Source organism: Typopeltis vanoorti, chromosome 12 (assembly GCF_054136105.1).
Source record: "Typopeltis vanoorti isolate ZY-2024b chromosome 12, IOZ_Tvanoo_1.0, whole genome shotgun sequence".
Taxonomy (NCBI): Eukaryota; Metazoa; Arthropoda; class Arachnida; order Uropygi; family Thelyphonidae; genus Typopeltis; species Typopeltis vanoorti.
In genome coordinates this window covers 124,514,465-124,531,068 of record NC_143560.1, presented here as the reverse complement: position 1 = coordinate 124,531,068, position 16,604 = coordinate 124,514,465, and the positions used below count along the sequence as shown (strand labels likewise).

Genomic DNA, 16,604 nt, shown 5'->3' with positions numbered 1-16,604 from the left:
TCCTAAAATGGAACCATTTTAGGACTGGAGTATACAAGATTCCGTGTTCTTGTAAAAAGCTATATGGGTCAAACTGGGAGAAGTTTCGAAATCAGGAACATAGAACATATGTTTAAAATAAAAGGGAAGAAAAAAGTTCATATGCAGTGCACATCCTCAAAGAACATCACATGGTCAATTGCAAGTACTCTTAATCTGTCGAAGAGAATTACTTCAACAGATTTTTCAAGGAGTCTTCCATGGTTATTCACTCGAAAGGCACATTAAATAGCAAGGAATGATCCTCTTCATGACATCTGGAAATCATTAAGTAATATGTGTAACGTTCAAGACCTCTCCTATGCAGCAATCACATACAGAGCTTACACAACAATAGAGAGAGAGAGAGAGACTGCATGTAACATGCCTAATGATACACATGATTAAACTATTTTTCTAATCAATTTATAGAAACAGTGGTTGTTGTAAAGTGATTAGTTTTTTTTGTTGGTTTTTTACTTATGTTAAACAACCTCCTGAAGATGCTGTCAGCAACACAGACAGCAAAACATGTCAAGAAAATACAGTTATTTATTATTCATGCAAATCTACTCAATAAATTACCTACAAGTGGAAGTGCTATTTACTCAGCTAACCAGGATGGAATGAAAGCAAATTGCACTTTGAAAAGATATTACACTCTCAATTTTTATCCTTTATACAAGCATAAGTACACAAATGTTTGCATGTGAAGTGCCTTCATACTTGTATATAGAGACAGCTTACTTCCCATCAAAATACCAGTATAATGCGCAGCAAGCTTCCTCTGGGAAATTTATACTGCTACACATTATAGGAAGGATCACTATCCAGACCAGCGAAAGTGCTAAGACCTAAATGAGTGGCTTAAGTCATAATTTCAGACGCAAGTAACAAAATGGTGCACTACATATTATTAAAACACGAAATGATGCACTACATATTATTAAAGCACTGAATGAGAGATACTCATAGGAAATTTTTATGCAGAATCACAGAGTAAATTATACTTGACAAGAAATTATGTTTTGGAGGAGTCGGGAAATGCACATTCTCGTTTTTATCCTTTTGAATATACTTCATATGCAAACTTTTGATTCCTCAAGCTTGGGTAAGGAGGGGAAAAATACAGTTTCTCATCATGTATAATTTGCTTTCTAATCTAATGAAAACAAATGCTATTATAATACTATAATTGAGGAAATTATTCTTGTCTATCTTGTTTTTATCTGAAACTGAAACATGAGCAATAAGAGTTCATATCAACTTCACAACTAGGCCCACTTGTACATATATATATATATATATATATATAGAAGTAGGTGACTTTACATCTATTTCCCCAATATTCCATAATTCAGACCATAGTTACTTTTGGACATGCATATTATCATGCATTATGGGAACAGTTACTATCCAGAATTGTTTTAACCTTTATGGAGGTCTCAATAGCGGAAGCTAGACCTGTAAAAATTCTGAGAACTACTTCCTTCTCCTGAAGAGACCCTCAATATAAGATAAGATCAATCTGGATAGTGATTCTTTCCATAATTCATGGCAACACACATGTCCAAAAGAAAGCATGCCCTGCATTATGGGATATTAGGTCAATCTGAGGTACAGTTATCTACCTCTATATACAACTAGCCCTAGCTGTAGAGATATTTCATGCACAGAAGCTGCATGACTTCTATGCAATTACTTCACATCAGTTATCCTTTATTATATGAAGTCAACAGTCTCTATATAAAAATAACCCAATCATAAGATAATGCTTCACATGCAAACCTTATTTGGTTATGCTTGGCTAAAGGATTAAAACAAAATGATAAGCTCCTATTATAAATTTACCTTATAACTAATTGAAAAAACTTTCTGTAATTTTATGTGTAATTTTTGGTTTGTTTATGTTCGAGTCTTTTTAATTACTTTAATATTAATGAATTAAAAATTCAATTTAAATTTTAAAAAATTAAAATTAATTTTAATTAATAATTTTCTTTCTAACTCTGAACAAACTTGCTGTAAGAAGTTTTTTTCTGAATCAGAAAGCAAGTTATATAGGCTTATACATGATCAATCTAGTCTAAAACATATGTGGTATGCAGTTCACTTTCATGCAGCTTGTAGTTGCTGGCATAGTAAAGATTTGACACAATGCAAGACCAGATGAATACCTACCCAATATCATGCAAGCAGACAACTTCACTTAATTCCTTAAGGAGAAGAGACAGGAAGCTATTATCAAGACACAGGCACTGAAACTGAGGACCAATCCATCATGACTTTCTGCAAAGACATGAGCAGAAGGAGATGAGTTATATATCTGCTTATGGGTAACACCACTAGTGTTCACCTCTCCAAATTTAGTGATGTCTCCCAGCATACCTATGGAAACCTTATACCAGTATATTTTATAGTCACCAGGATATTTCCAGAAAAGAATACTTTCTTTACTGGAAAGTGATAGGATATGATGTGTCTGAACTGATTTATAAGAGAATGCCCACCTCTTGTAGTACAGAAACTTTTTTGTCATCATCAAATTTTTTATGTGATATTATGGTAGTACTACATGAAAAAGTTACACTATTACTAACTTCTTATCAATAATATCAGATCTTATATTTCTGTTTTGTAAAGCACTTCTTACTGTATCTTGGTCTTTCCCTGGGTCTTCTTCCTGGAAAAGAACTTGTTTTCATAAACTTTCCTCTCCATTCTGTTTAGGTGACCATACCACATGAAATCAGCACTGCTAATAAATTCCTGAATGCTAACAATGTCAAGTTCTTTCCTAATATCTTCATTTTTAATATGATATTACCATTGATGCCATTTGTTCATCCCCTAATCTTTCTCAGACCTCTCATATCTGTGGTATCCAGTTTCTGATTAAGTGTTTTATTTCTAACCCAGCTCTCAGATCAATAAATTAAAATTGGATGGACCACTGTCTTGTATACAGCTAGTTTAGTGTTTTGACTAATTTCACTTATTCCACATATTATTCAGTTGACTTCCTGCCATACCAGCTTTGCTAATTCTGTTGTCTATTTCCATATTTAACACGTTCACTGCCAACTACGAGTATACTCACAGTTGGTATATGAGCCTCACAAACCAACTACGAATATGCTCGTATGTCGATTACCGACCTCCTATGCCAAACGAGTTAACCCATAGTATAAGCACATTAATTTGGACCCTTGGCTTGTGAATAAAGCAGAAAGCATGTCTGGGGACTTGGTAGAAGGAAAATAATTTCAGCAAAAGTATAGTATATTATAAGAGGTATTGTTGTGTAAACTGTGTATTTATTAATGCAAATAAAACAATTTTTTGAAGTTTTTTCAGCATATACATATATTTATATGTGCTATATCATCATCTGAGTCATTGCTAGAGTCATCTGTAGGATTATAATCATCTTCAGAATCAGAACCAAATAATTTATTACATTCATCATCATCGCTCATATTAGCGTAAGCTTCTAATTCTTCATCAGTAAGCTTTCTTTTACTGTCCATGGCGTAATTGAAGGTTTTTATTTAGATAATTTTAAATAACTGCAAGACCAGATGCAATAAACCTTACTGCACTAAATGCTGAACGTCACTGATTCTACTCAAGTTACACAGTCATCAGTGCATGTAAGACATAGGTGGGGGGGTGATACGAGATTACTCGTAGTCGGCATATGAAACTCAAGCATCATGCATCGTTTAATTTCATCCATGATATTTTGTTCCATTGATATCTGTATGATACTAAATAATACTATAATAATAATTATAATATTAAATTAATTAATAATAATGCTAAATATTAAGTATATATATGACCTCTTCACTTCAAGGCAATGCTACCTTATAAGCATATCCTCTCTGGTTGTAGAACATGCCAATAAGACCTCTAGATAGTAGATGTCTTTCAACATCCAGTAAAATGCCATTGCCTTGCTTATTGGAGGCATAAAGTGACTGCTGCCATGCTTCATCTCTGGAGTAGGGGGCTCCTCTGGTTTCTGTCTCCTCTTCCTTATATCCAGTGTGGATAGTGCTTGAAGCAAGGATGCCTTGCTGGGCATGCTCAATACACCATTATTAATAAATTACGGATCCAGAACCTCCTCCAATTGACAGTAGAGCAGTAAAGTAGTTTTCACAGGCTGACTGCTAGATAATACATGAAACTGAACCAGACAGTAACATGTCTGGAGGCACTTCCCAATTAGCTGGTGAATAATCCTACTCCTGTTACTTACTCTGCTAGATCATGCATGAAAGAAACTTGCATATATTAGAGCACAGGGTCACTATAGTAGCCATGCTTGGATTGGAGTGCAGGCACTTACTGTGTGAGAATTGTATGCATAAGTCCCTCACCTCAGCTGAATGGGCCCTGCTCTTTATGTTTCTGCACAAACTCAAGAAAGATAGCTAAACAAATACTAGTGTCATTGCAAATGTAAGAAAAAAAAAAATCCCCTAAATAAAATAAAAATACAATTTTAAATAATTGTAAGACTAGACGCAATAAACCTTATTGCACTGAATGCTGAACGTCACTGACATTCAGCACACAAAAAAATCACCAAAACATGAAAAATATAACAAAAATTACAAAATATAAGAATAACATATACCACCAGCATATATATCAGAATTTGAAAATTTTTGGTGACTGAATTCAACAGAAATTTGAAAAATTATTATTGCAAAGTGGTTATATAACAGAAAAATCTGCATGCTGATAAATTATTGAAGCCCTTATTAGATGCCTGGCACCAGTAAGATATTCAAAATTTTAGTTACTTTTATTTTTAAGTGTTCTCAAAAAAAAAAAAAAAAAAAAAAAAAAAAAAAAAAAAAAAAAAAAAAAAAAATTCAGAGGGGGGGGGGGGATATCAACACTGCATGCATAAAGCAAAGTGATCCTTTGTTCAGATATCAGGTTTAATGCTATTTTCTTTCATAATGAGATCCATATATATAATGAATGAGAAAGAAAAAGGGTGTACCCTATCTTCTCTCTCTCATGCATTATATATATATATATATGGATCATGTTATGAAAGAAAGTAGCATTAAACTTGATATCTGAACCAGGGATCTCTTTGCTTTATGCATGCAGAGAAAATGCAAGAGAGCTAAAGTATGTGTGAAAGTAGCTAAGCAAAAGTCATGGGAAGACTAGTAAGAATATAGAAGAGAAATATCAGAAAGGTGACAGCATGTTCTGGAAGCTGCTGAAAAAGCTTCAAAACGGAGGAAAGAGTATGATAAAAAGAATCAAAAATGATAAATGCAACTGAACACTGAAGGTATAAATAATCTAGATATATGGAGAAATTACTTTGAAAGACTACTAAATAAAACAATCAATGACAGAAAATATGAAACAAGAATGAAATCAGAAGGCATATCAATTCTTGCACTTCTGATTTCATTCTTGTTTCATGTTTTCTGTCACTGGCTGTTAAAAGCCTGAAATGTGAAAAGGCAACTGGAGTAGTTGATATTCAACCAGAAATGCTCAGATTTGGAGGTACAAAATCACATTATATAATTCAGAAACCCTAGTCACAAGTTCAAATCCCAGAGGTTTTCATGATGTGGCGGTTTTGGTGGATTTATGAATCTTGATATTTTTTGTGAAGGTAGACAAGCCACTTTTATGTTGTACTTGTGGAGTAACGTAGCCAGACAGGAAGGTCGGGAGAGATCTGCATGTCTGAACATGTAAAAGATCAAAAAAAAGGTGGGCACAAATCAGGCTTGGCAATCCACAGGCCATCAAGTACTCTGGCAACAGACAAACATCATATATTGATAACTGTTTCACAAGAAAATTTAAAGAAACTGCACAAATGCTTAAGATCCCTACACAATGCAATAAAAATCAAGGCTTGATTTTACATCAAGTGTGGTCTTGCCTTCATCAAAAATCTAACTGTCCCAGACCTCGGACCACGTGCGCCACAGAACGTGCCACCAACTTGCAATGTTCCAACACACATACAATAATGAATATATCATTTGTATTCTGGTTTCTTGATTATTTAACAGTTGTGAAGTTATAAAAACATCTAATATGTGTAATTAATTGGCAGTATGTTTTGTTGTGTTAAACTTTTATATACCATTACCTCTGATGATGTAAGTCTTAAGACGAACGAAACTTGTCGGAATTTTTAATTGTTTATTTTTAATAAACTCTTTATATTAATATGCGATCTCAATACCAAAAACTACCTACACATCTCTATGCCATGTTTGCCGATGGCTCGTTCATGTCCTGAACAGAAATCTAGTATGTGCTTACCATTATTATTAGCTTTATCCTTTTCTCTCAATTTTCCCAAAACATTTCTGTATGCTTGGGATTAATTTGCTACCCTACTGTTTATATCTTCATCAAGGATCAGCTTTTCTGTTATGCTTGCCTTCTCGACTGACTCAAAAATTCCTCCACTTCATCTTTAGGGAACTATAGGAACATTGAGGTTTATTTCATTGAAATAAACTTCAATGTTCAATTCCTCATTTTGAAATCTGCTCACATAACTATTTAAAACTGCCTACCAATCCAGAAGTTTATTTTTGTGTTTGGTTTAAATACTATCACTACTCCTTTCTTTCCGTGATCACTGCTGCCCAAATATAACATCCTATATTTATTATTTAGCACGATCTCATCTGTTTTAGTCTTGTTCATCTCAGTAATACCAATTATGCCTCATGGTACTTCTCTAGCTCTTTTGCTAGTTCAACATCTTTCTGTTATGCTGATGATACCCATCTTGAATTCTGCTGCTTGAGTTTGTTTCAGCAGCAGCTTCACTATTCACCTTAGTTCCCTTATTAAAATAATGGGGATGTTGTTCACCTGAGCAAATTGTACAGTTATCTGTACAATTGTATATATTTCTGGTTTAAACCAATACAGATTATAATTTGGTCAACTTAGTCCCAAATTGCCAGCCCATCCTCATTCATCCAGCACTTAGTGAGTACCTAACAATGGGGACACTCTCCTCTGTAATGTGAATGGGAGGATTGGACATTGGGGAAAAAGTCCACTTGGCTCTCCACATTCCTAAAAGGTTACATGAAGGTCTTCTCCTAGTTATCTGTCTTTGACCCTTAAGTGACCCAAAAATTATTGATATGTTCACTTAAATAACTGACATTTTAGATTGGTCAAATTAAGCCAATCTGCTTGCAAAAACTTAGACAATCATTAGCTGACAATTATTTGATTTAAAATGTGTTGCATTGGTAGTTCAGTTGGTAACAGAAAGTCTTCTATAGGTTCGAATTCTGCATAAGTCATGGATATTTGTAAAAGCCTGCTCAAGAAGAATGGAGAATCTTGAGTTTATAAGACGTGTCTTTAAAAAAATAAATACTCTTTAAAAAAAATTCATTCTTGACTAATCTCCAGCAGCGGCAAAATAACATGGATGGGAATTAAACAAAAGATATATAAGCATCCTTTGAATGTAATTTATTTTAAATAAAGCTTTTCTTACATTTAATAAAGACATGGGTATGGAAAAGGAAACTGTGTAGCACTGCAATAACTCACTCCGTAATGGAGTAATAGGTGCTGTAATCTGTATTTATAGTTTCTTCACCCTACACCTGCATGTGAATGAAATACTGGTTTGATGCTACACTCAGCAATATTCAAAAGTTCTGACATTCTGTTAAAGAAAGTGCTTCTGGCTAAGCTGTTTGAAATCAAGCAGCTTGAAAACCTGAAATGCTTCAATTCTTTAGTACTATGCCTGTAATCAATATTTCAGAAGGAAATTAATGATCTGTAAGTACTCAAATGATTCAAGCTATTAAACCTCAGTTTCATAAATCCCTCAGTTCAAAATCTTGGTGTCCTCTTTCATTCAAAACATTACTTCTCACCCAGCACAACTCCTAACCTTTTTCATGCATACACATGTACACACACATAAGCTTCCTCTAATTGCTTGATCAAAGATGCTCTGTTTCTGCATTATGTCTTTTATATTTATTTTGAGCAGCTCCATCGGCCACCACCATTCCTCCAATGATGTAGAAACAAGCAGCTAATGGTCAAAATGCATACACAGCTCCTTATTGTACCAACTTTTCATCCACTTCTTTGAAATTTGCTCCAAAGCTCTTCAAGAAACACAACAACAGACTTCATCTTTTTCCCTGATCACTTGGCATGCAACATACACATGGGGCATTATTATGTTACAGGTTTTTGTGACTTCTTGTGTGTGGAGTTGATACAAAAAGAAAGAAATAAAAACTTTAAATAACTTTCTATACAAATGCAATCAACTCTTATTACAGAAAGACTATTATACTAAAATCACTCTCTAGAACACTCCTGGAAAATTCGTATACAAAAAAGTCGCAAAAACACTCTAGATATGATACATGAAATGTGAAGAATGGCTCATGATGGAGGAACATGTGAAACCAGATGTTCATACTGTGAGTACTGAAAAACTGGAATTTATTTTAAATAAAGCTTTGCTTACATTTAATAAAGACATTATGGATATGGAAAGGGGAACTGTGTAGCACTGCAATAACTCACTCCGTAATGGAGTAATACGTGCTAACCTGTAATAAGCAGCTCAACGTTCTGTTGAAGGTATTATAAAAAAAGATTTTAAATACAGATGATGTTAGTCTTAACTTACATGGCAACTAGATGGTGCATAAAAATGGATATTCACTTGCAGTTTATATCAATGCCTTGCTCTGACAAATATATAGGAGAAGAAACTGAAATGAAAGTTTATCACATCATCTTTAAAGAAAGCAGATAAAAGTGAAAACTTTTAACTAATAAACAAAAAAGCTAAGATTGTGGTAATGGAGCTACCATTTTTTACCAACTTGTAGGAGTAAAATCAATATTTCAATTAAGGGGATATTAAATCCCACATTGTTTTAAAACCGAATAAGAAACTCAGAGATTGGAATCAGAGAGTTTCATGCCGAATATAGTAAACTAAAAAAATAAGGCGAATACTAGCGTGAGCTAATGCAAGTAGTCCTAGTATGTAGTACTAGGACTACTTGCATTAGCATTATTGCATTATTTTTATAGTAAACTATACAAATACGGCGAATACTAGCGTGAGCTAATGCAAGTAGTCCTAGTATGTAGTACTAGGACTACTTGCATTAGCATTATTTTTATAGTTTACTATATTTGGCATGAAACTCTCCGATTCCAATCTCTGAGTTTCTTATTCGGTTTTAAAACAATGTGAGATTTAATATCCCCTTAATTGAAATAGTGTTTATATCGCTGAAATGAAGCCTGTTGGCTCTTTATATTTAAGTAAAATCAATAGATTATTTAATAATTAAAATGTTTTAATTACGAGCAATAAATAAGACATAATTGGAAAATGATGTGAGATTGGAAATGAACTAATATCTAGCAAACCATGACTTATAACTAGTTTTTCTATCTTTTATATGATGACAATCCACTGAAAATGTCAGCATACTGTTATTTATACTGCTAGCTGTTCATCTTTACTATCAATTTTTACAATTGAAAGAATTTATGAATTTAAAGAGTTACTTTAAATTCATTGCCATCCAAATTTTGTTTTATTTATAGTTTTATTCTTACTTTTGATATAGCTTTACTCGTTTTCATCTTCCATCTTGTTTCACAATCTCGCATCACAATCATACCTGGATGAATTCATTATTCATCCAGGTATGATTTATCATTATTATTATGAATAATTATAGAGGCACCCTACCATGTTTACGAACTTATTTTAATTAAAATTAAATTCGACATTTCAACTATTATATCAAGGTCATCTTCAGGAATACACACACACACACAAAGGATCACAAGATACAGTGAGCCAAGAATAACTGCTTGGTCAACTGTTGACCATAGCTTGACCTCTGGTGGAAAAAATAATAATAAAAATAAATAAAACCAAACATAATTATCTTAGTAAACTACATCAGCAGTTATTTGTTTCTTATAGTCCTGTTACTTTAAATTTCTATTTGCTGCTGAAGGGTTACTGTATTCTTATCCAATTAAACTTCTTTCGTATTCAGTATTCACTATGTGGGTTATTCTTCTTTTTCCAGATGCTACATGGGCTGTAGGTGAGCCATCCAAAAATCCTAGGGACTTTCAGGCCATCATTTTTGTTGAGATCTAGTTGGATGATAAGCATTTCACAATCTTTCTTGAATTTACATTTGTACCATGTTTTGGTCTGCCATAAGAACTGGATGCCTTTCCAGTCAATCCAGTGATATGTTTCAAGTGCATGGTCAGAAAGACCTGCTTTTCTGTGATGAAGGTACCTGATGTGTCTTTTATGTTCTTTCCACTTAGGGATTGTACCACTTGTTTCACCTATGTAGAGTAGACTACAGGTGCATCAAATCTAGTATATACCTGGATGGACAAGAGAAGGGAAAAGAATATTTAGAAGAGCTTAATATACTTTTTATTTTTGTTGGTGGTTTAAATGTGGCCTTAATGTTAGTGTACTGTCTATTCTTTCAGATAATCCTCATATATAGAAGATGGCCATAGTCATCTTCTATATACAAGATGCCTATGATCTTACTGTACTCTTTTTTTTATTTTTGGTTGTGCTTTTGTGAAGGACTTTATGGAGTGTTTTATTGTTGTAGTCATTTTTTAGAAAAGTTTTTCTTATTATTTCATATTCATTGTTCAGAGCCTGCTCAACAGAGCAAATTGTTAAGGCTCTGTTTTAGGGTGCTAGGTTACTCTAATGTAAAAGTTTAAATTAATAAATAATCCATTAATCTTAAACCTACAGGCTGGTAAAAAGGGATAACTCTATAAAGCTTAGCTTTTTTTTTTATACTGTCTTATACTGGCAGCTACTTGAAACTTATGTTTAAGAATTTTCTAAATAGTGAAAACTTTTTTGACTACTCTTTTTTCATAGCAATAAATTTTTACAACCAACAAAATAAGATAAGAACCATTTTTACAATGGATTAAAATACAAAGTTCTTACCTCTGAGGCTTCTGTTAAAGTAGGAGAAGTACTTTCATCTGTAGAGGCACAAGAGTTTCGACTTGCATCATGATTATTAGTTTCATGCTGTTGTAATTTTTTCCTAGGCCTTGGAACTGGTCTCCTACTTTTTGAAGGTGACAACTGCCCATTTTGAGAAAAAGTTTTAGTTTCAGGTCTTGGAGAAGGTATTGGGGTTACAGAAAGAGTTGGAAGAGATTCACTACTTCTGGAATCTATGGAGGTAGATAGATATGGTGGTCTAGGAGGAAGCTGTGGTTTTGATTTTGAATGTGAAACCACTGATGGTGAGGAGGCACTTCGAATAAATGGTAAAGGAATATGGTTATCATTCTCTTGAAATGTTTTTATTCCTCCCTCTTCCTCTGGAATAGAACTGGATGTAGATTCTCCAAGACTAATTGATCTTCCCGATACTACAAGAGCATCACGATTTGCATAGACAGGACCGACATCCTGACTTAATTTCCTTGTAAGAGAAAGACGAGGAGCAGGAACAGGAGTTAGTTTGTGAATTTTATTTGTCTCTTCAGCAGTTGTTCTCGAATTTGATTCTGTGAATGTTCCATTACAATGAACATGATTTAGTTTAGAAACTGAGTAATCACCTCCAGTTTGTGTCCTTTTGGAAGAACTCTCTATTAGTTTTCTTTTTCCTTTTTTATCAGTATCTGAACTAGAATCACTAGAAAAAAATAAAGATAAAACATGAAGAAGGTCAAAACTTGAAGCCTTCTGAATTCTACTTTTTTTTGTGTCTTGTATTCCAGAATCCTCTCTTGCAGAATATGTCAAAGATCCTTTCCTAGGGGCAGCAGGTGTTGAAGGATGAGCATTCGCAATTGTAACTGGAGAAGTTCTTGAATGGACGGCTCTAGAAGAGTCACCACTCTCCAAACTATCATCACTAAAAGAAGGGAACAGATGCAATGATGCTTGAGTACCCTGGGATGTTGTTTGAGTATGGTTTGATGACTGTAATGTTTGAGATACAATCTGAGGTGCAACACTAGCTACTAGTTTTGTAAATAGCCCACGCTGATTTAATCCACTTAATAATTTTGCACTTTTTGATGATGTAGAAGTACTCTTTTCTGTGCTTAAACAACTTGGACTTTGCCTTCCACATGATCCCTTATTTTTGTCAGTCCCAGTCTGAAGATGGGTATTAGGATTTTTACTTCTATTTTCAGAAGAATGGGAAGCATCATGATTTCGGGAACTTCTGTTTTGAGGTGTGGAACATTCTGAAGGCCGACGAGATGGAATGGGACATGGATCAGCAAGAGAGCACCACAGACCATCACTGAATAGTGTATAATGGCTTACCAGCTATACAGAGAAAATTTTATTTTACCAATACCCTATTTATATTTTAAAAATATATATAAATCAAATAATCAATAAAAGCATAATTAATCAAAATTCTGTTATTAGTTTTTTTATTGGGATTAAAAAATTTAAAATAATAAATTATGTAAAAATCAGCATTTCATTATTATTTTTATAGTTAATCTCTCATCACTTGTCAAGTAAATAAACCATAGATGCATGCGCACAGTTGAGAAGTTTTCAGATGTGAACTGTAAAATCAAATACACAAATATTATTTGTATTCCACAAAATACTGAGTTTGAAAACAAGAAACAAATATTGGAAATTCGGAGACCAACACCAAAGAAAACAATAATTGATTCAGGTAGAGAAGCATGTGACAAAGTTGCTTGATGAATAGAAAATCACAACTCTGTGGTGGACTATAAAAGTTAAAGAAGTAGTCATAAAAAAAACGAATAGAATAAAGTGGAAAACTTCCTAGCAAGCAAGTCAACAGGGGTTCTAAAAAACACAGAAAAAAATGTAAGGAAGAAAAGCAATACATAAAAGTAATTAAACAAGAGTCATGGGAAGACTCTAGTAAGAAGTATCATCTATAAAAGCAAAAGGAAAATCTGAAAGCAAAATTAAGAGGAATATCCCCTAAGTGTTCCAGGTAAGACTTAATCAAGCACACTTAAGAAGAGGCTAAGAAAAATTGTGGAAGGGTAAACTTGGAGAAAAACAATCTGGTTTCACATTCAGACAGAGGTTTTTCGAGATTACATTTTTATTTTTAAGACAAATAGTTTAGATATCATGGGAATATAACAAGGATAATCTGTAATTAAGTTTTGTAGATCCTGAAAAGACATTTGATAAGGTGCTAAGAAGGAAGCTGTTCAAAACAATACAATTATATGGTGTAAATGCAACACTAATGAGCAGTACATCATCTATATTTGAGTTGTGAGTCAGCAGTTAGACTTTAAGGATGCACAAGAAGACGGTATTATATAAAATCAGGTATGAGACAAGGGTGCACAATATCTTCATTGTTGTTCATCACCTATATGTGGATCACACTTTGGTGGAAAATGGAATTAGGGCTTATATCAACATTGGTTCTTTACTTTATGCAGAAAATGTTATACTCATAAATAAATACAATGGAAGTCTTCAGGATTCTATAACTAAATTGAACAAGTGCTGTAAAAATATGTCTTTTTAATGCTGATTTTCATACTAAAGACTATGTATATAGGTTGATGTATATATACATCAATTGCATCCTAAATGGGAAACCTATAAAGCAAGTAAAATATTTTAGCTATTTAAGCACACATTTTAGTGAAGATGGCAAATTAAGTATGGAAACAGACAAACAGAATAAGCAAAACTTATATGATAAGAAGTCAAATGAATAAATTTATATAAGAATGGAAGTGATCACCATTTAGTCTTGAGCAGGATAAAATTGAATTTCATATTGAATAGAAGAACATGTAAGAAAGTTTTAAAGTGAATAAAAATGAAAGAGTTTGAGAACAGGAACCAAACCTTGGAGATTCAGTGGCAATCTCTGAAGAAAACATTGATTGATTCAGCCAGAGAGGCATGTGGTGAGGTTGTCTGCAAGGATAGAAAAATCAGAACTCCTTGGTGGACACAAGAAGTTAAAGAGGCTGTGAAGGAAAAGAAGAAAGCATATGAAAAGTTCCTGGCAAGTAAGTCAGCTTGTGCTCTTAGAGAATACAGAGACAAATGTAAGAAAGCAAAAGACAGGGAGGAAAACTAGCTAAACAAAAGTCATGGAAAGACTTTGGTAAGAACATAGAAAATAAATATCAAGAAGGTGGCAAGATAATCTGGATAATCTAAGCTACGGAAATGGAGGAAAGACTGCTGTGAAACGAATTGGAGATGATAAAGGTGACATGAAAACTGGAGAAAAAGATATCCTTGATATATGAAGTAATTACTTCGAAAAATTGCTAAATGAAACTAGCAGTGATAACAGCACAGTGATAAAAAAAAAACACTGACCAGGCATGCAAATCCATACTTGAAGTAGAAAAAGCCATCAAAAGTCTGAAATGTGGAAAGGCAGCTGGGGTAGATGATAATCGACCAGAAATGCTCAAGTATGGAGGTATAAAAGTCTTATAACAGCTGCACTACATAGCTCAGAGGGCCTGGACAGAGGGACGAATTCCAGATGATTGGAGTAGACTTCGCATAGTACCCCATATATAAAAAGGGAAATAAAACTGAATGTGAGAATTACAGAGGTATTTCCATACTGAGTGTTCCTGGGAAGATTTATGCACGTATACTTGAGAAACGGTTGAGAAGAAGTGTGAAAGAAAAGCTTGGTGAAGAACAGGCTGTCAGGATCAGATCTTCACTTTACGACAAATAGTTGAGAAATCAAGGGAATATAACAAAGATCTGTAATTAAGTTTTGTAGATTTGGAAAAGGCATATGACAAGGTGCCAAGAGAGAAGCTATTCAAAACGCTACAGGTTGTATGGTGTCAGTTGGACATTATATCAAGCAATACTTAGTCTTTATTTGAATTGTAAGTCAGCAGTTAGAGTTGAAGGAAGTACAAAAAGATGATTTAATGTTAAATCTGGTGTCAGACAAGGATGTACATTATCCACTCTGTTATTCATTATCTATATGGATCTCATTATGAAGGAAAGTGTTATCTGATATCAAATAAATAAATAAATAAATCTGCTGCAAGTCTGGAAGATTCCCTGACTAAACTGAATAACTGTTGTAATAGATATGGTATGAAGGTCAGCAATAACAAGACAAAGACAATGAAAATAGGCAGAAGCACTGAAAAAATCAACTGCAATGTGAATGGAGAATCTATAGAGCAAGTAAAACATTTCAACTACTTAGGCACGATTTTTAGTGAAAATGGTAAATTAAATATGGAAATAGACAACAGAATCAACAAAGCTGGTATGGTTGGAAGTCAACTGAATAAATTCATATGGAATAAGAGAGAAATTAGTTGGAACATTAAATTAACTGTATACAAGACAGTGTTCAAACCAGTGTTAACTTATGTATCTGAGAGCTGGGTTAGAAGTAAAACTCTTGACCAAAGACTAGAGACCGCAGATATGACAGTCCTGAGAAAGATCAGGGCCATGAACAGATGGTATCAATGGCACTATCATATTAAAAACGAGGATATCAGGAAAGAATTTGACATTGTTATCATCCAGGAATGTGTTAGCAGAGCTAATTTCATGTGATATGGTCACTTAAATAGAATAGGAGAGGGAAGATAAGCAAAACAAGTGTTCTCTGCCAAACTGGCAGGGAAAAAGACCCACAGGAAGACCAAGATATAGGTGGATTGATATGGTAAAAAGTGCCTTAGAAGACAGAAATATAAGTTCTGATAATGTTGAAGCCTTAACAGGTAATAGATTGATTTGGAGGAAAATTGTAGATAGGAAGTTAGTAATGATGTAAATTTCTCATGTAGTACTATCATATCGTGTACATCCCTTTAGGGTAAATGTCAGGAATTTGATGATGATGATGAAGAATAAGACAGAAATTAGTCAAAAGACGAAACTAGCACACAAGACAGTGTACAAACCAATATTAATCTATGGATCTGAAAGCTCGGTCAAACAACTGGTCAAAGACTGGAAAGATCACAGAAAGTGCTGAGAAAAATTATGGGGATGAGAGCAGAATGACATCATATTAAAAAGATACCTGGAAGGAACTTGACATTGCTAACACCAGTAACATGTAAGCAGAGCTAATCTAAGGTGGTATGGTCACTTTAACAGAATGAGAAAGAAAAGGTTAGAAATGCCAATTGTGTCTATGCCAGAATGCTAGGAAAGAGAACCAGAAGAAGATAATCTAGGTGATGGAGCTAGAAGATCAAAATATAAGATCTCACAATACTGGTGTCCTGACCGATAATAGATAATTTTGGAGGAAAATGGTTAAATGGAAGTTAGTAGTAATGTAAACTTAATTATGTAGTACTATTACAGAATCCTATACACCTTATGAGGGATACATATCAGGAATTTGATGAAGACAATGATATCAATGCAGGAGCTTAAGAAGTGCAATGAAAAAAAGATGGTCAATGTCATCTGCCACTTTCAGTAATGATCCATGAGAATCTCATTATTCTCCTGA

At 33.8% G+C, this 16,604-nt stretch overlaps 1 protein-coding gene across 1 annotated transcript in view; it reads right to left on the bottom strand.

Annotated features, from left to right (window-relative positions):
- Positions 1-16,604, bottom strand: part of LOC150101205 (uncharacterized) — a 242,979-nt gene that overhangs the window by 131,513 nt on the left and 94,862 nt on the right. Inside the window, exon 5 of the mRNA XM_090402189.1 lies at positions 11,072-12,424. Coding sequence (XP_090258315.1) covers positions 11,072-12,424 — 1,353 coding nt within the window. The remainder of the gene's footprint in view (positions 1-11,071; positions 12,425-16,604) is intronic.